Source organism: Onychomys torridus, chromosome 12 (genome assembly GCF_903995425.1).
Source record: "Onychomys torridus chromosome 12, mOncTor1.1, whole genome shotgun sequence".
In the NCBI taxonomy this organism is placed as follows: domain Eukaryota; kingdom Metazoa; phylum Chordata; class Mammalia; order Rodentia; family Cricetidae; genus Onychomys; species Onychomys torridus.
In genome coordinates this window covers 67,901,571-67,921,861 of record NC_050454.1, presented here as the reverse complement: position 1 = coordinate 67,921,861, position 20,291 = coordinate 67,901,571, and the positions used below count along the sequence as shown (strand labels likewise).

At 45.4% G+C, this 20,291-nt stretch overlaps 2 protein-coding genes across 2 annotated transcripts in view; one reads left to right on the top strand and one right to left on the bottom strand.

Annotated features, from left to right (window-relative positions):
- Nucleotides 1–5,748: 5,748 nt before the first annotated feature.
- LOC118593772 (ATP synthase subunit epsilon, mitochondrial-like) lies at nt 5,749–19,221 on the bottom strand. The gene is made up of 2 exons (XM_036203292.1): nt 19,142–19,221; nt 5,749–7,128 (listed from the first exon to the last, which is right to left on the bottom strand). Exon 2 carries the CDS (start codon nt 7,056–7,058, stop codon nt 6,903–6,905), a length of 156 nt encoding a protein of 51 aa, XP_036059185.1. The 5' UTR covers nt 7,059–7,128; nt 19,142–19,221; the 3' UTR covers nt 5,749–6,902.
- The window catches only part of Urb1 (URB1 ribosome biogenesis homolog), a 59,006-nt gene continuing 57,930 nt past the window's right edge, over nt 19,216–20,291 (top strand). Inside the window, exon 1 of the mRNA XM_036203290.1 lies at nt 19,216–19,453. Coding sequence (XP_036059183.1) covers nt 19,312–19,453 — 142 coding nt within the window. The 5' untranslated portion in view covers nt 19,216–19,311. The remainder of the gene's footprint in view (nt 19,454–20,291) is intronic.

Below are 20,291 nucleotides of genomic sequence, written 5' to 3'. Positions count from 1 at the left end.
GGAAGTTAATTGTTCATTCTGATGGTAGCCTGATAGTTGAAGCTTGATGGTCCCAGTTCTCTGGCCATTGCCCTGCCGCTGACCCTGTAGAGAGCCCACTGGAGTGTTGGCTGGCTTATGTCTGTCTCTAGGAGTAAGGGGTGTGTCTACCAAGCTCTTCCTTCTGTGTGTGCCACTCAAGCTGGGAGGGGAGAGCAAGGGGTCAGACACGACCATATTCCAACTCTTCTTTCCACACCCCAGGATGATGCATAGCTCAGTTCTTAAGTTCTACTTTCTCCTGGACAAATGGCCAATATCCAAGCTTCCTCCAATATACATTGGAGACTGCTCCAGCTGCAATTTTTGGGGTGTGTGTGAAAATTATTTTTTATTGTGTGAAATGTTATTATTCATGGTGTGTGTGTGTGTGTATATATGTGCGCGTGCGCGCGCGTGCGCATTCATGTGGAGGCCAGAGGTCAGCCTTGAATATTGTTCCTCAGGTACCATCCACATTCTTATTACTTTTGAGACGAGGTCTCACATTAGCTGGAGCTCATGATTCAGCTCGCCTGGCTGCGCAGTGAGTCCCAGGGACCTCCTGTCTTCATCCCCCACTGCTGGGATGGAACCCGGGTCTTCACACTTACACACTTTATCAACTGAACTGTCTCCCCAGCCCTGGAAAGATTTTCACAAGGACGGATAATATGTGGCGGGAACTGGCAGCTGAGGCACAGGAAAGAGGTGACTGAAGGTGATTCCCTGCCTTCCTTTGCATCACCCCTTAGCTTCTTCCGTCAAAACGGAGGATTTCATTCCTAACTTGCTTCCTTTAAGAATTTTTCAGGAGGCTGGAGACATGGCTCGGCAGCTAACAGCATGTACCGCTCTTGCAGAGGGCCAGAGTCTGGTTCACAGCACCCATGTCCGGTAGCTTACAACCGCCAATCCCTCCAACTCCCAAGGCTTCTGACATCTTCTTCTGGGCTCTGTGAGCACCTGCACCCCACACAGGAACAAACACATGCACAGAATTTGTTTTAAAAATAAAACATATCTTTAGAGAAAAGGTTTTTAACTTGCAGAAAAATTAAATTTTTTATTTGTTTGTTTGTATGCATGCACATGTGTCATGCTTACGTTTGGAAGTCAGAGAACAACCTGAGTGAGTCACCAGGACACACTCCGCCATGTGAGTCCTGACAATTGAGCCATCTCTCTGGCCTATGGGCTTGAGAGTGGTACCCCAGAGGTACCAGCATTCAGCTGCTCTTCACTGGATAGCAGGCCAGTCTTCCGTCTGCACATGTGTGGTTCCCAAATGAGCCAAAAGGCGCCTGTGAGGGTCAGTCCCAAGTGTCTGTCAGTGGCTCTGCTCTCTGCCGCGTTCCCCAAGAGTGGTCTGAGAGTGACTGACTGCCTTGGAAGAAGGGACCGTAGTCTGAGCCAGCACAGGAGTCTCCCTTCTCCTAGGCTCCCTGGACACCCAGGCTAGCTAGCCCTTGCAAGAAAATTTAGCTCATCCATCCATCTCCCTCTATACCTCCCCCAGCCCCAGTACCTTGGTACCTCCAACCAAAAGGAAACTCTACCTCGCCCCATTTCCTTACCGCCAAGCATTAGGGAGTCAAACATCTCAAATGTGGCACTCCAAAAAGGCCTGCAGAGAGGACTGCGTGGTTCAATCATGGGGGGACCTTGTAGATTTTTGTAAAGTCCGTGGTTTGAATGTGGAGTGTCTCCCATTGACTCACTTTGAACGTGGTCCCCAATAGGTGGCGCTGTTTGAGGTGGGGTTATACAGGAAGTGCAGCCTTGTGGAGGAAGTACCTCACCTTTCCGGGGTGCGGGCTTGGAGAGATTATGATCTTGTCCCACTTCTAGTTTTAGCTCTCTGCTTTCCGCATGTGGTTGAAGATGTGATCCAGGGTTGGGGATTTAGCTCAATGGTAGAGCGCTTGCCTAGCAAGCCCAAGGTCCTGGGTTCGATCCTCAGCTAAAACAAACAAACAAACATACAAACAAAAAACCAAGAAGAAGTGATCCTTTAGCTTCTTGCTCTGGCTGCCTGCTGTCATAGCTCTCCCACTGTTTTGGACTCTCCCTCTGGAGGTATAAGCCAAATAAACTCCTCAGTAAGTCACTTAGTTAAAAAAAAAAAAAAAGAGGATGAGAAAGAGGAGGGAAGGAAGGAAGGAAGGGAAGGAGGGATGGAGGGATGGAGGGAAGAAAGAAAGAAAATAGTTCAGGCACACACACCCTGCACTCTTTCTTCTATGATAGAATTTGAAAGCTAAGAAGTGGCTACAACCATTTGATTATCCAGCCAGATTATAGACAGTGGAATTTACATCAATTCAGTCTGAAAAGCAGGGGATGTATCTCAATGAATGGCACCGCCTAGCATGCACACAGACCTGTGTTCAACCCCAGGGTTGGAGAGAAGAAAAAAGAGTGAATTCAGTGTGATAAGAGTGAGCCAAATGATAAATGGTTCCCAACCCTTTGAGAATCATGGTAACTAATAAAAGATATCATTTATCTGTCTGTTATAAAATGATAGAGACATTGAGGATACAAACTTGCCCAGAGCCAGGAGCTGAAGGAAGCCCCTGTACTGAGAGGCACAGCCATTAGGAACAGATGCCAACATAACAGCACCCCTCTGTCTGCCATGTGCTGTTGGACAAGCTCACCTCACTCTGAATGAGTTTGAGATGCTTCTTATATCTAAGACACTCATCTTTTGTGGGACAGGCACCCCTAAGGGACGTTATAAATTGGGTGTCTCGCTTCCTTTTCTTTTTCCTTTTTTTGCCTTTTAAAACAACCTCTGTGCACTCTGCTAGCTCTAGGTTGCAGCCCTGTTTCTCTTCTCCCCAGAGACCTTGGCTGCTCACCTCCACACATACCTAAATGTGTTTCAGAAGATGTTGGAGGGCTTTGAACTTAAATTCCAGGTCTAATCAGGTCTTTTCACCTGGGCTATCAAGGTAAGACTTCAGGTTTCCAATAAAGATGGGCTGTGGTTGTTCTGAGAAGATATAAGCAGCCATTTCTCAGCCTCAAAGAAACCAACCTTTCAGCTCAGAAGAGGGAGGCCATACCCTCCAGGCCTAAAAGGACTTATTTTTAGAAAGCAACAAATAGTGGCTTGTTTTAGAGCAGTACCACAGAGCCACATCAATAGCAGAGAGCCTGACTAGGGGGGGCAACAGAAGCTAGAATGTACTAGAAAATGTGTGTAGGCAATGTTTAGCCCAAAAGTCTACTGACGGAGGTCTTAAAGAACATGTGTACTGGGGCTAGACCGATCATCAGTTAAGAGCACCTGTGCTATTTTTTCCAGAGGACCTAGGTTCAATTCCCATCGTTCACATAACAACTCACAAATATCTCTAATTCCACTCCCAAGGGATCCACTCTTCTGACCTTCCCAGGCACCAGGGTGCACCTAGTGCATAGACATACATGCAGAAAAACCCACATACATGTAAAATGGAGAAAAAGAAAGGAAGAGCAAGTATGCAGTGCCTAACTGATCCCTGTACCTCTGGTCTGTCAAGAGCCAAATGCACGGGGTCCAGAAGTATAGCATCCACTGATACTCAAATAGCCATTCTGGAGACCTTCCGTGTAATTCCAGCTCTGCTGAGAGACAACCACCAGTGACGGTGTCCGATCCCACTGCACCTCACATTTTTAAATTCACAACATGGAAAGTCTATTTGAGGCTGAGGTTGTAGTTTAGCTGGTAGAGTTCATGCCTACCTATGTGTGGATTCAATACCCAGCACTACATAAAAAACCAGGAGTGGCTGTGTGTGTCTCTAATCCCAGCAGCTGGGAGGTGAATATAGGAATAACAGAAGTTCAAGGTCATCCTCAGCTACAAAGTGTCTGAGGCCAACCTGGACTACAACAGACCCGTTTTTTTTTTTTTTTTTTTTTTTTTTCAGAGCTGAACCCAGGGACTTGCGCTTAAATCCCCAAACCCGACCCATTTTATTTATTTTTTAAATGTAAAAATCCATTTTGTGGAGCTGGAGAGATAGCTCAATAGTAAAGAACTTAGACTGTTCTTGCAGAGGATCCACGTTCAGTTCCCAGCACCCACATCAGGAGGTTCATGACCACCTGTAACTATAGCTTCAGGGGATCCAACACCCTTCCCTGGAGGGAGGTGTGAGTGTGAGCCCCTGAACTCACATGTACACATTCCCACATACAGATAGGTACATATTAAATTAAAACATGGTTTTCAAGGTTTAGGGGCTGGAGAGATGGCTCAGTGCTTAAAGCTCTTGCTGCTCTTGGGCCCAGGTTGGTTTCCCAGCATCCACATGGAGGCTCATGATTTTCTGTAGCTCCAGTTCCAGGGCATCCAACACTCTCTTCTGGCCTCTGAGTACACCAGGCACACACACATATGGTGTACATCCATACACTCAGGGAAACACACGAAATAAAAAAATAAATTTGTCTTAAAAAAAAAAAGATGCAATGTGTGTTATATTTTTTTTTAGGTTTGGGGGGACTTCAAAAGCTAAAGTCACATTCAATTAGCATTTCCAAGAGAAGCCAGGGTCTAAAAGACAGGGATGCTGCAGTAGAGAGGAGGAGCGTGCCTGGCCTGGGGAAGATGATGGGAGAGAAGAGGAGGATGATTCAGAACTGGGAATTGAGAAATGGGGTCAGACAGGGTTCCTGGATAATGAACCAGAAGACGACGAAGTCCTGGTGCTCCATAGAACCAGAGCTGTCACTGTACAGAGGAGCCCTCCGGAAGCTGTTTCCATAATGGCCTAAGGAGGAAAATCTTCATCTGATCCCAAAACTTGGTGGATGTGGCTCAGTTGGTAGTTGCTTTTGAGCACCCAGTAAGGTCTGGGTTGAGTTCAGAGCACCACACAAACACAGGTTAAGGATGCCTGCACTCTCAGCTGTTAGGAGGTAGGGGCAGGAGGATCAGGAGTTCAAGGTCATCCTTGGGCTAACCAGCAAGTTTGAGGCCATCCTTGGATGCTCAAGACCCGGTCAGTCTTAAAGAAAAAAAGGTAATCCTAGGGGTTCAAATTAAAACTAAATAGCATTGTATGCCCAATAAACAATAAGTCTATAAAAAGATTGTGTTCCTCCTCATGGCTCCTCGCATACAAAGCCCCGACCCTGACTGGCTCCTTTACTGAACTCTTTCACATCCTACAGCACAGGGAGCACAGGGAGCACAGGGAGCACAGGGAGCAGTCTAGGCAGAGCTGGGATTTGAAACTCTGTTCATTGGCCACAGAGACCACCACTCCCCACTAAGCTGGCATCAAGGCTGCAGCTTCTGCTGTGAAAGGCACTTACTTACTCCCATCATCTTTGCTTTCCAGCCTCAGAGAACTTGTCCCTGGTCTCTAAGCAGAAGTTGGGAGAAGGGTGTAAAGAGGACCGTAGAGGTCCCTGAAAGCCTAGATAGGAATCAAGTTGGCCCAGTGTCTTAATTACTGTTCTGTTGTTGTGAAGAAACACCATGACCAAGGCAATTTATAAAAGAAAGCATTTAATTGAGGGCTTGCTTACAGTTTCAGAGGGTGAGCCCATGATCATTATGGTGGGAAGTGTGGCAGCAGGCAGGCAGACATTGCAGGGGCAGTACTGAGAGCTCACATCTGATCCACATGTTTGAGGAAGAGAGAGGGCAGGACTGGGCCTAGGTGAACTTTTAAAACCTCAAAGCCCGCCCCCAGTGACATACCTCCTCCAACAAGGGCACACCTCCTAATCCTTCTTAAACAGTTCCACCAATACAGACCAAGCATTGAAACATATGAACCTTTGAGGGCCCTGCAAGCAGCACACCTACCTTTACAGAGTCTCTTTCAGCAGCCTCAGGGCTTCCCTTGGATCCTGACACTTTCTACCTTTTGGCCGAGAAGGGAGTTGGGTGTCTGCTTCTTCCAGAACCAAGTCCTGCTCTCCCCCAGACATAGACTTCACCACCTGAATACCTGAGAATGATCACACCTAGAGAGTCCTGTGAATTAGAGTCAAACTGTTCACCATACTCCATGAACCCTCAAAAGCTTCCTCGGGTATTCTTTTACCAAGAAGATATGATTCACGTATAAACCAATGGATAGCATATGCAAGAATTAACAAAAACACACACTTTCTACAACTTGTGTGTATTCATGTGTGGGTATGTACCTGTGAGAGCCAGTGCCTGTAGAGGATAGAGGTGTCAGATCTCCCTGGAACTGGAGTTACAGGCGGTTGTGAGCCAACTGATAGCTTACATTGAGAATTGACTCTGGTCATCTGCAAGAGCTGTATGTACTCTCAATTGCCTAGTCATCCCTCTGGCCACCATGGATATTTCTAATGTCGGTTTAGTGACCTTAACCATACCACCATGTCAAACCATCACCACCATCCATCTCCAGAGCTCTGTTCATCATGGAGGATGGAACTCCAGCCCACAGAACAGTGACTTTCCTCTCCCTTCTGCTAGCCTGAGGAGGCGATCACCACCCCACTCTGTGGCTATGTATTTAACAACCCTAGCAGCCTCATGTAAACAGAATCATACAGAGTTTTCCTGTTCTTGATCACCTCATTTCTCTGTTCATCCCCGTTAGAAGGCAAGTCAGGATTTCATTCCTTCTTAGGGGTGATCAAGATGCATGGTGCTACTGATGACAGTCCACAAGCATGACCACATTAACAAGGCAGTGACTGGTTCTCTTTCTTTCTTTCTTTCTTTTTTTTTTTTTTTTTGAGAGTAAACCATGCCAATTTATTGGCCTAGTCAATTTATCAACAAGGGTAGTTTTGTCCCCAGGAGGTGAGGTTGATTTCAACCTGCTGTAACAGGTACCCACATGTCTTCACCTTGGCGATTCGGCAGTTCATGTTTCAGTCAGGGCCGGCTACTCCTTCTTCACTTTCATGATCTTTATGCTGCTGCGGGAAGTCTTCTCAAAGTCTGCTTTGAACTCGGTCTTCAGGGCATCCCTCACTGCTTTCGCCCAGATCTGGGAGAACCGGATGTAGCTGAGTCCAGCGTGCCACCAGTTCGCCACCATGGTGTCTCGAGTGGGGCGGGGCGGGTAGAACCGCTGGGTCGCTTCAGATTGCTGCAGTCAGTGACTGGTTCTTAAAAAAATAAAAATAAAAAGAGAATAAAGGTAATCACACACTGCACATGCCAATCCAGTGGGTTTGCTCCTGGTGAGCAGCAGTAAAAGACTTCAGCAAAGGTCTGGAAAAGGTGAAGGAGAGGCTGGGAGGCCCAGGCCTGGTGTCCAGGTGGGATGCATCGTATGGAGATGCCTGGCTTTGGAGGTCCTGCACACTCAGCAGGGAAGTGAACGCTGCAGTGAACCACAAGTGGGGCTCTCTGTAGGTGGGAAGCTCAATCCCTGTCTTACCAATGTTTACAGTGGCCCATGAGTTTAAAAACATACACTATGGCAAACTATACAACGTAAAATTACCCATCCTATGTCTTTGACATGCATGCCTCACCAAGGTCGTCCACACTGAGCGTCCGAGCTACTGTCCACCTCCACAGCCCTTCATCGCCCCAAATCTATAGTGTCTGTTGTGTCCCTTTCTCCTCCTGGGGACCAGACATCTGACGAGAACCCATCGATGTAGGGAAGAGGCTTTGTCTTACACAGTTTCATGGAGGAGAAGGCATAGCACTATCCATGGTGCAGTCTGTCCTGACAAGGGCTCAGGGCTAGCAGCTTGCCCGCATCTTTGGGGATCAGCAAGCAGAGAGTTTAGCAGGCATCTGAGCCTGCCTATAACTCTCAAGTCCTGGCCCACTTTCTGCTAGGAAGACCCCGTATCCAAAAGGTTCCGTAACATCCCAAAATAGCACCACCAAGCTGGGGACCGAATGCCCAAACACATGAGCCGGTGGGGGACATTTACACTCAACCCGTAAGAAGTGACTAAATGATAGCTCCACACTCCTCTGTTCCCATTCCCTGGTAAATACTTTCCGTCACTACAAATTTGAGATAATGCTTTATGGACCTCATTTAAATGGTTGTCCCACCGAGTCCTACAGAGCTATCCATTCTGTATTGTACGTCAGAATTTCCTTCATCTTTAAGGTGGGAAACAGCCATTATACACATAGTCTGAGAAACAGCCTGTGGATCTGCCACTGAAAGGACCAAGCAGATGCCATAACAGGCTGTCAGTCTTCTCTCAGAGAGCAGGCCTCAAGTTCAGTTTCCTGAGATGAGCAAGCAGTTTCTGGGAGGGCCGTGAACAAGAGACACAGTCCTTGAGTAGCTCCCTTTCTGCATGGACTCTGTCTGCTCAAGGTTCAGCCAGGTGTTTACTGTCTGGGACCCCTCACCAACTTAGAGCTACGTGCATGGGTCAACGTGAACATTCGAGGCCAGCCAGCCCCCATGGCAGCTCAAGGACAAAGCCTGGGACTTGTTCAGGCCTGCCCCAAAATGATAGCTGTAACCCCCAACCAGTAAATTCAAAGGTTACACACCCTCACCTAATCATATGACACAAAGGCTTGTACCACCCTGCTTGTGGCTTTTCCCTTAAAAAACCCCTCACCCTGAGAGCTCGGGGCCATCCTCCTCCACCCGCTGTGTGAGTGTTGGACACAACCAAGCCCAGGCTTGCTTGTTATCAATAAACCCCTGTGTGTTTTGCATCGGATATCGGTTCTGTGGAGGTCTTGTTTGGGGTCTCTGGACTCGGTCACAACACTACCACACCATGCCACCATTCATCCCTCACTGGCAAATTGGGTTGTTTCTACATTTTGATCATTTGCAACTAATCCTGCTACGAAACTGGGTGTACCGAAAAATTTAAATTACAAGTGATTGTTTTCAATGGAAGATAGAAATCAATGGAAACTCAGATCAAGGTCAATCAGAACCCAACAAAGACAATTCAGAATCAAACAAAAGTCATCTCTGGTTGGTTAAGGGCACAGAGCAGAAGGTTTCAAATTTCTCCAGTTCCCAATGTGCTTTGTGTCTTGATAATTCTTCATGGTGGTCCTAGTCAAACACACAGACACCCAACACCAAACTGAACTTTTTGTGTTTATTAAACAGATCCAAAGAGCTCAGTGTGTATTTGTGTTATAATCACTAAGTATCAGTTTGAAAAAATTTACCGTATAATAAGTTGAAAGGAGAAATATTTTTATTGTATTCATAAATAACCGCAGTTATTTACTAATGGGGTGTGTGCGCCTGTGAGGTGTGTCACAGTGGATGTCCTATGGGGGCAGCATTTCCTGTCCTGTGTCGACTTCTGTCTGCTCCCTCCTCCCTTTTCAATCACCATCCCCACAGAAACCCAGATTGATGAGCTGTGATCTGGATGAAAAGAAAGTAGTGCCAGGTGTTGAAACAGCCAGCTTGAACTAGCAGTGTGTGTGTGTGGGGGGGGGGGGGTGGGCAAAGAGCCACCAAGAGCTGCCAAGTCTGTCTCTTTTGATATGTACTGACATTTCAAGACAGCCTTTGTGTTTCTCCCTGGGTTCTGGACCCTGTGGTGCTCAGTTTGGGAACTAGAAATCGCAATCATTCAAATGTTACCAAGACCTTGTCTAGTCCTGCGGATGCTGAGTGAGCCTTTCCGGGGCTGATGGTCTCACCAACCAGTCTCAACATGTGAGCTCTCACCTTACATGCACCCCTAGCATGGGGCTACCTGGATGGTGTGCTGCAGGCTAGGAGCCTGCGAGAATCTGCGCCATGCGGCTTGGACGGTCAGTCTCTGAACAGTTAAGTAAACCTCTTTATAGGATTTTGTTACAGTGATGTATAAACTGGCCTTTGGAAAGCTGCCCCACTCTGATCATGTACCTCTCAATGTTTTGTGACAACTAACCCTCTTTCCGCCTGGGTTGCCTTGGCCCTTCTCCCTAACCAACTTATGGTGTCTGTTGGTCTGTTCATCCCAGTCACCCTGATCCATGTTCTCTATCTGCAGAGCACTCCTAGTGACCTGCCGGCCGGTTCTATCAATCTTCCTACACCTTCCCCCAAACACCATGTGCAAACACAATTACAGTTGGATTTAGAAGTCCAGGCTTTCTTCAGTATAACAAGACAAAACTTGATGCTGTTAAAATATCGGTGCACAGAAAGGAAGAAGAACAGTAAAGACCAAAGTAAATACAGAAAACGATGTGAACACACAGGATCATAGGGATTTAAATAGACAAGCCAGAAGCGTTGAGACAAGCCAAAAGAGACGCTAGCAGTGTCGGGGCTGGTGCTGAGGTACTCCTGGAGACCCACAAGTCCAGGCTGCTTCCCTACAAGTGAAGAGATGTGGCCACATCCCAAGAGGAAGAACTTCAAGGTTAAAATGCAAAGACGTACGCTGCCCTGGTGGGAGGAATTTATGACTGCATTTTGCAGAATCCTACATCAACTTCATCCAGTGGGTTTTGGGTGCTGTCTTTATCATCTGTCCAACACCTGCAATGTTCTCCAGAGTCTTCTCTGTCTCAAATCTGGAAAGGTTTCTCTCTCTCTCTCTCTCTCTCTCTCTCTCTCTCTCTCTCTCTCTCTCTCTCTCTGTGTGTGTGTGTGTGTGTGTGTGTGTGTGTGTGTGTTTGAGACAGGGTTTCTCTGTGTAGTTTTGGTGCCTGTCCTGAATCTCGCTCTGTAGACCAGGCTGGCCTTGAACTCACAGAGTTCCGCCTGCCTCTGCCTCCCGCGTGCTAGGATTAAAGTCGTGCGCCACTGCCCCCTGGCGGTTTCCTTCTTCTAAAAGACTGAGTGATATTCCACTGAATGTGTCTATCATACTATGTTGTCTTTATACAGTCATCTGGTCATTGACTTCTGCAAGCCAATTATTGTCAATGATGTTATTATCATAAACCCAAGAGTACAGATATTACTTCATGATCCTGATTTCAATTCCTGTTGCTAAGTGTAATGAGCAAGTCACATAAGGACAGACACAGTATTGCTATTATATTTGCATGCAGTATTTAAAAAGTAAAGCTCACAAAACCAAAAATAAGTTCATGCCTGGATGTAATGGCATATACTAGCAACCCTAGCACTCAGGAGCTGAGGCAGGAGAATTGCCATGAATTTGATGTCAGCCTATGGACATACTGGGTTTCAGGCAAGGATGAGCTGTTTAGTGAGATTGTCTCACAGGCAGAGAAAGAAATGGGAATTTGTTATAAAGTTGAGGTTATGCAGGACAGTCCCTAAAATTCTCACAGCTCTAAACACCATCCAGGGGCATGAGGAAACTGGGTATGTCTGATACCTTGGTGGGGGTGATGGTTTCACGCCTAAACTTATTTGTTTGTATATGGTCATTATGTGAAACTTACCACATATCCTTTATACCTGAACAATGATTCCTACAAGTTGTCCTCTGGCTTCCACACCTAAGCCATGGCATGTGTATACCTCCACATATACATAATAGACAATAGTATAGACAGTGAAGAGCTCTATCTTTCCTATTTTTCTCTAACATAATTCAAAATGTTTCCATTCACGATGATTGGTATATGTTTGAGGATATGCAACCATATTCAAACTAAGGACGTTCCTTTGGCCCCAAGTTCTATGTGAACTTTGAAAACAATCATAGATAGTTTTCTGAATGTTCATTTTTATTGCCTCTCAAGATAGTTGTTTTTCTTTAATCCATTAATGTGGTAAATTATATAAACAAGATATTATATTGTTCTCCCGTTTCTAAAGTGCAGTATTGGACTCAGTTAGCTAATGTTTTATTTATATAAATCTATGTCCATAATTGAAGTAAGAACATCATTTTCCTACTTTGAATTTCCTTTAGCTGTTTTTTTTTTAATGTGTATAATGTTTTGATCAATTCTTTGAGCATTTCTTATATGCATACAATGTATCTTGATAATTTACGCCCCCTCTTCCTGACTCCCCCTAGATCCACCCATGCCCTGTAACTCCTCTTGACTTCATGTCCTCTGGTGTTTTGTTTATTTGCTTTTAGATAGGGTCTCACCATGTAAACTCAGCGAGCATAGAACTCACTACATAGACCTGAATTCCTCTAACTCACAGATTTCTGCTTGCCTCTGCATTCCAAGTGTTGGGATTAAAGCATACACCCTACCCTGCCCCCTCTCTTCCTCTTTAAGTAACTCACTAAGTTCAATCTGTACTGCCCATATGAAGATGGCTGATCTACCAAGGGCCACACCCTTAACAAAAACTTTCCTTCTCCCAAGCAGCCATCATCAAATGTCAATAATTTCTCATATGTGTGTAGGGGTGTGTGTGTCATGAAACACAACTCCACGCTGAAATGTTAACTGACTTGCTCTTGGGCAGGTAACCAGGCTGCTGGGAGTTCATGAGTGCAGAAGGTCCTCCCCCAAATTTTCACTTTGGTCCTCCCCAACCTCTGACTCCTGCAATCTCCTCTGCCCTTCTTCCTTCATAGTCTCTTAGGGGAATGTGATGTAGTTATCCCATTGACAGCGGAGCATGCCATAGATAGCTTTTCTCTGCACTTTAATTAAGTGTGAGTTTCTGCACTACCTATTGCCCACTGCACAAAGAAGCTTCTCTGATAAGGTCTGAGAGCAGTACTAACCTGTGGGTACAGAGATAGAAATTTAGAGGTATTTCGACACTACATCTATTAAGCAAAATGATATGTTCACCCCTGGGGTCTAAGAGAGTTCTCCAGCCTTGAGTTCTTAACTAGACTCTAATCAAGTTCTAGTACAAGGCATGAGTTTCCTTCTGCACAGCAGGCCTTAAATCTGGTCAGACAGTGATTGGTTACCCTCATAATACATGTGCCATTGCACCCATGGGCACATGCCATGCTGGTCACTGAGGCAGTTCATGGGGTTCACAGCTGGGTAAGACTATTGCTGAATTTTCTCTCCAGGCAATCTGCCTTCACTGGTTTTGTAGCTTTTTTTTTTTTTTTCAGTGCTGGGAATTAAACTCAGGTCCTAACACTTGTACACATGCTCTACAGTTGAGCTACATCCCATCCCTTTGGTTTGGACCTAGGGTTATGTCAGCCTCATAAAATGTGTTGAGATTCTTCCTTTCTTGTCTGCTTTTGTGGAAAAAGCAGAAGGGAACCAGGGATTGTGGGTGCCATTACAAATGGTCAGAACTTGGAAAAGTCATCAGTATCATGGGAAAGGTTTATTGTATAATTTTAACGACTGCTTATGTTTCCAATTGTTCTCATTTGTTTTTGTGCCAGCTTTGGGACTCTTATCTTTTCTACCAGCTTGTGCGTTTCTTTTAGCTTTACATTTTTTGAGTATTTATAATTTTAAGGCCTGTATTATTGGATTTGGAGAGATGGCTCAGTGGTTTTAAATACTCTGAAGCATTGGCTGCTCTTGCAGAGGACCAGGGTTCAGTTCCCAGCACCCACATAATGTCTCACAACCATAGATAACCCTAGTTCCAGGGGATCTGATGTTTCCTCTAGCTTCTGCAGGGACCAAGCTTGCTCATGTTGCACAGACATACACACAGGCAGAACATCCATACCAATAAAAATGTATTAATATTTTTAAAATACCTATGTTGTGTGCCTATTTCCTCCTCTACTACTGTAGTTTTTGTAATCTTTCATTTTATTCTCCTAATTAATGTTGTCATAGGTTAGTATTATTATGAAAAGAGACACAACCAGCTTCCCTGCAAGTTTGGGGTATTTTTAAGATGTTTGTTTCCCAGCTCGTTTATTCCTTTTACTTCTCATTTCCATTTATCATTTCCCCACTCTTGGGATTGAACACTTCATCACCAGTGTGCTCACTTCCCTCTTCCCTGCCTTCTGAGAGGTGGATTTTAAAGCAGAAAGCATTCCTGTACACACATGTGCCCAGCAGAGGTCGCTCCCTAGGGTTCCATGTGTTGCATTCCAATTCTCCCAACTTAGTTTATATACTTTCCAAAGATGACTTAGTAGAAGTTGTATCCCTCGTGCAATGAGAAAACCTCTTGATGTCAAGACCTACTTTTACTGGGTGATGGTCAGAGAACATGGCCTCTCACTGTTGTGGCTATTCCAGAATTTATAATGCCTCCTCTGTGGCCTAAAGTCGTCAGCTTTTATGAGCATTCCTTGTCATAAAAACAACATGTATTCCTTATGGGTAAACAAATTCTCTTAGAGTCTATTAATTTTAAAACATCGTTATTTATGTTTCTCATATTTTTAAGATTTCTGTCTAATAATTAAGATGCCAGCACAGTTTATACAACAGCGGTGGAATTTATCAGTTGAGATTTTAATTTCTAAAGTTACTGTAGCTTTTTGCTATGTTTTGGCCTTCAAAGATTCTGGCCATGAACTCAATGACCTAGCATTTCTGAACATCCCAGTCTAAGGCAATGGCCCTCAACATAATATGAGCTGACTAAGGATGTAGCCCTCAGCAACAAGGATTTTAGTGGGATACTTATGTACTTTCTGAGTGGATTTGAAAGTCCATCTTTGAAAATGTGCATGTCTCAAGATTGTAAAATGTAACATGTGGCCAGAACTCAAGCAGATCGATGTCAATGTTCTGAAGTTCTTCTTCTTTTTTGCCTGTGGCCTGGCTCTTCATTCTCACCTATGCCCTCCTTAATGACATAGTGACTAAACACTCCAAACTCACTGGTTAGCGCACTTCAAATGTTCTTTTGAAGTATAAAAATAATCATGGAAAGACAACTTCAAAATCCAATTGTTCTCCAATATCTGATGGTAAACATATCAAATGTCCGTATTTTCTGATGGTTAGCCCAGGGAACTTTGGTAAGGCAAGGAGTTTTGGAGGAGGGAAGAAATGATGAGCCTGCATTGGGAGGAAGGAGGAAATAGGAGTAAGTTCAAGGACAGACATTCCCCAGGGTGATCAGATCTGGGAAAGCTGTGTCTACAGAGGATGGGGTGTCAGGAAGACGCTATGTGTCTGTGGGCAGAGTTGGGTGGGTTAGCAGTGGCCGAGTAAGCTGTAACTGTCAACTTGACACAGCGTAGAGTCACCTGAGAAAAGCATCTCAATCCAGAAACTGCCTGGATCAGATTGGCCCCTGGAAGGTCAATTGTCTTACTGTTAATTGATGTAGGATGGTGCAGCCCACTGTAGAGTCACCTGAAGAAAAATCTCAATCCAGAAACTGCCTGGATCAGATCGGCCCCTGGAAGGTCTTTGGGGAACTGTCTCACTGTTGATTGGTGGAGGATGGTGCAGCCCACTGTGGGGGGCACCATCTCCAGGAAGGTGGTCCCGAGCTATATAAGGAGGCAAAGTAAGCAGGAGCCTGTGATGGGACCAGCCAACAGCACCCCTCCACGGTTTCTGCTTCGTGTTCTCCTGTGAGTTCTTGGCTTTTACCTCCTTCAGTGATGGACTGTGACCTGGAAATGGAAGCCACACAAACCCTTCTTCCTCTGTTGCTTTTGCTCAGCAACAGAAAACAAACACGAACCGGGAGTCCAAGAAGACATTGAATAACAGGAATATTTTCTATTCTCCCTCAATTTTTCTTCCCAGAGAAGGAAAAAAATCGACCAATCGATGTTTCTGCCTTTTCTCTTCTTTGACTATCATTTCAATAAGATATCTATGATGAAATAAGCTGGAGTTTATGACCACAATGTAGTCATTGCTCAAATAATTCATTATTATGCCATGTGACCCTTAGCTTCTCAGCTTGGATTCCTGGTTATTCAGATTCTTGTTAGAAACTGTTTATTTTCACTGAATTTATCAGATGTGTTACATCCTTAGTGACCCTTGAGTGGGGTAAGTGGGCTGCGTTATAGTTCCTCAAATCTGTTATGGTTGATTATAAAAAGCAATGCATGCCTTTAATCTCAGCACTCGGGAGGCAGATCTCTATGAGTTTGAGGCCAGCCTGGGCTACCAAGTGAATTCCAGGAAAGGCACAAAGCTACACAGAGAAACCCTGTCTTGAAAAACCAAAAAAACAAAACAAAAAACAAACAAACAAACAAACAAAAAAAAAACAGCAATGCCATGGCCTTTTGTTGGTGGACTGGAAGTGAGGATCCAAATACTAGCTTCCCTTTCTGGCCCAAGTATATTGTGTTCTTCACTATCGTTCATGGACGCTGTCTTTGAAATAACATAGAGAGTTCTCTTTGCCCATCATGCAGGGGATTAAACTGTCTCGATTTCAGTAGCTATTTCATTAAAATACATGTCAACACATATCAACTGAAGAGATCAGAACTTGAATCAGAACGGAGAAAGGAATTCCACACCTCTGATTTCTAGAATTTAACTCTGACAATGAGATATATTTATCAAGGTGAAAGAATACAGTTCAAACTATTGAGAAATTCACCTCAGGGCTGTGGACATAGATCTGTTAGGAAAAGGCTGGCCTAACATGCTTGAGCCTCTAGGTTTGAGTCCCTGCACTTCAAGACAGTAACAATAGTGATGATACTGTGAAAATATCCTCCCATGGATGATGATGCTCTAATCCTCACATCCTGTATCTGTGATAAACATAGTTTAGTATAAACTTGATATGGATTCTGATTGAGCATCTCCTTTTACCAGAACTTGAATTTAAACCAAGATTTTTAAAAAAAAAAGTCAGATTCATGCATTCATTCATATTTATATCTGTATAGATACTTATTGAATTTATTGGCCCTCTATGTGTTCTAGGCAATAGAAATGAACATTGGACTTGGCCATTATGTTTAGTGCACATTAGCAAAGAATAGTTTGTGTCACCAATAGGTAATAAAGACAAAAAGCTCCCCCAAAATAAACAAACAAGAAACAAACAAACAAGAAACCAGAGGATGGTAAAAGATAGAGCAAAAAATGGACAAGAGCCTGAGTGAAGAGAAGTTTGAGCCGCTAATGGTCAGGCTGAAGTTTCAAAGGCTCTAAAAAAAGGATACCAACCTGGAATGTCCTAGAACAGTGATGCTCAGCCTCCAACGAACCACAGCAAGCTTGCAAACTGTTACTCTTTGAGTATGAAATACACCCTCTATATGTATTTCAGCGTTTGGTCCCCAGCTGCTTGCTCTATTTAGGGAGAACCTTTGAGATTGTAGCCTAGCTAGCAGAAGTGAGTTGCTGGGAGCAGGCCTTGATATCTACTGGGTGTGGCCCATGCTTTCTGTCTCCTGATCTTCCAATGTATGAAAAAGTTGTGTAGCAAGCCCCCACCTCCACGGGTGAGCCGCCCCAGACACTGAGCCCTCCCTCCCATAATGGACTAACATTCTTTGAAGCTCTTAGCCAAAAGAAATCCTCCTCCCTCGTTTCTGCCAGGTATTTAGTCACTGTCACAAGGAAAGGAATCAGCACAGGGATGGAATGGCAGGGCTTTTCATGGAAAGCTAACTCACTATTGGCTGGTGAGCTTGGCATTGGACAAGGTAACAAAGACCTGGCATTGGTGATTTAGAGACTTGCTCTGAGCCAGTTTTAACATCCATCCATAATTTTGAGTCATTACCTGCCATTGAGTACTTCTTTAGCTAAGGCTAGTCAGACATAGCCAGCTTCCACGTAATTGGAGCTAGCCTGCTGGGTATACTGTTAAGTTCCTCAGTCTCTCTAATTCTTGTGGTTTCAAAAATATTTAGTGTGTGTGTGTGTGTGTGTGTGTGTGTGTGTGTGTGTGTTGCACTTGCCACAGCATGCATACAGAGGCTAGAATACAACTTGTCGGGGAGGGTCTCTCCTTGCACCATGTGGGTTCTGGGGTTGAATGGAGGTCATCTTATCAGCCCCTCTCTCTAATTCTTTATAGCATACACCAGTACAGAGAGATGATAATTTCCCCCAATGTCACATATACTGAACTCAGGGTTTTTGACTGTTTTTTACTTCTTCCTGGTGGGAGGGGGTCCTGGTGTCTGTTGATGAGTGTTAATTGATCAGTGAGGAGGATCCATGTGGACAGTTGGTTACAAATCTGTCTCTATCCTCTTCTCTTAAAATTATTACATGGCTTCAGTTATCTTTATTTTTCTGATAGGCCTATGACCAAGGGATTTCTACAGGTGCAATAGTCTTTCTAGGCTATAGGTTCAGAATTAAAGGCAATTGTTTTTTTGTTTTTGTTTTTGTTTTTGTTTTCTGTTAGGGACTCAGAAATCATAGTAGCCACAAGAGACCACATTCTTAGATGCTTAAAAGATATTTGCCTCCAAAACATAAGGCAGTGTCCCCTCAGACTAGAAGAATATGACAGAGAATTTCAGGAACCATCAGATTGCCCAACTAACAGGCTTGTTCGGGGTTTTAAATACATATCCAGTTATTGATAAGATTTGGTTTTTTAAAAAGATGTAGCTACCTGTTTTTACTCATTTTTACTTTTCCACATGATGCCAGAGAGTTTAATGCAGCTTGTGAATTAATAGTTGACAACAACAACAACAACAACAACACATTGTATTCCCTTTCACTCTCAAAACATTGCATTACTTAGTGTTCTCTAGCCCAGAACTGGGGAGAGAACGCTTTGCTGTCTCCATCTTAGCGAGGGACCTGAGGTGCGGACACCCTACATTTCTTTGATCTCCCTTCACATTTGGCACTACAAGAAGGAGTGCATGTGAGCCCATGAGTATGGGGGAGCTTGGTTGGAAGTTATTTGAAGTGACAATTTACCAACTCAGCCCATCTCCCGGGACCGCATTCCCAAGGTAGGGCTTCTCAGCATTAAATCCACTTGACATCAGGCTCTCGAGAATCACCGAATCACCGGCCTACACGCAGGGGCTTGAACTGGCAAAGGGTTGATCCCATGGAGTAATTTAAGGGATACCATTAAGGTGCCCAGAGATACAAAAACAAACAAAAGAAAAACAACAAAAAAACCCTGAGCTTTGTGCTGCCTTTTGCTCTTTGTAGGCGTCAGGGAGGTGGCGTACGGGAAGGGTCTGAGAGTTCTTCCCGCGCTCAGGGACCCCCAACAGCACAGCCGAGACAGGAGAAGCGCTTTGATCCGCCCCAGATTGCCTCAGCTAAGGGCATGTGTTGAGGCGTGTGCGATTCGTGGGGACTAGAAGTTGTAAGCTAGAAGTGATTCCCATTCCCTCCAGGCCCCGCCCCAGCACTAAGCCCCGCCCAGTCCCTTCCAAAGACCCCGCCCTTCAGGTATTTTACCTCCAGCAGGCCCCGCCCTTTCCGCCATTGCCACCGAAGACCGCCTCTTCCACCGGCTTACCCACTCAGGCTCCGCCTTTTCCCCCAGTCCCGCCCCTTCCTTGCCGCCAGTGCTTCCGGTCGCGTGGGTTTTCTGAGCGTGCGGTTGTCTGGGGCCCGGGGTTTGGACCATGGGGGTCCCGAAGAGGAAGGCCTCAGAGAGCCCGGGCGGCGCGGCGTCCCCCGCGGGCACAGCCAAGCGAACCCGTGCGGAGGAGCTCACGGGCGTGCGGTTCAAGACCCAGCTGAGGGACGCGCAGGGCCCAGGGCCTGGTGAGTGCGGCCGGCGGGCTGGGGGAGACAATCAGCCGGACCCCTCTCAGCTCCCGGGCAGTGACAGCCACGCCTCTGGCTGCGGGGAAACGGAGGCTCCGGTGATGGAGCCTGCAGGGTTCCCGACACTGCATGTCGGTGCTTGTGCGGCCACACGTTCCTCTTCGGCGCAGCGACCCTAGACAGCCTGCAAAACCTCTCGATTGTGATTGTCAGGAAAGTAAAGGAAGGGTCCTCGTCCACACTGCAAGCGTTTCCCGAGCCCCTAGCCGGGAGTCAGCCCAGAGTGGTTCAGCCAGACAGACAGCTTGCCGTCCCTCCCCTTCGGCACTCCTAACCAACTGTCAACCCTAATGATGGCGGGATGTCACGGGTAACAAGTCCGTAAGGACCTACCAGTCCTTGACCAGTGACTGGGATTCGACTTGTGACTGAGATGGACCAGATTCTGTAGCTTAATTTCACTCGTGTAAGGACTGCATTGGTTAGGAGGAAAACTACAGTTGAGCATGTTGTCCTGTTCCGACATCAACGCTGTAGTAAAGTGAGATAATGAAATATTTCTCTCAGGTTAAGTAAATTACTAAATTAATGAACTGTCACAGGACTTGATGTTACCACGCCTTTAATTCAGCACTTGAGAGGGAGGCAGAGGCAGGCGGATCTCTGTGAGTTCGAGGCTAGCCTGATCTACCCAACAAGTTCCAAACCAAGTACACCTGACTTCCTAACTAGTTAGAAATGGTAGAAGGTCAGGGACAGAATTGGAACTTGTTACAAGTGACGTCCCTCCAGGAGCTGCTGCTGGTAACCCAAAGAAGAGTAAGCTGTCTGTGTC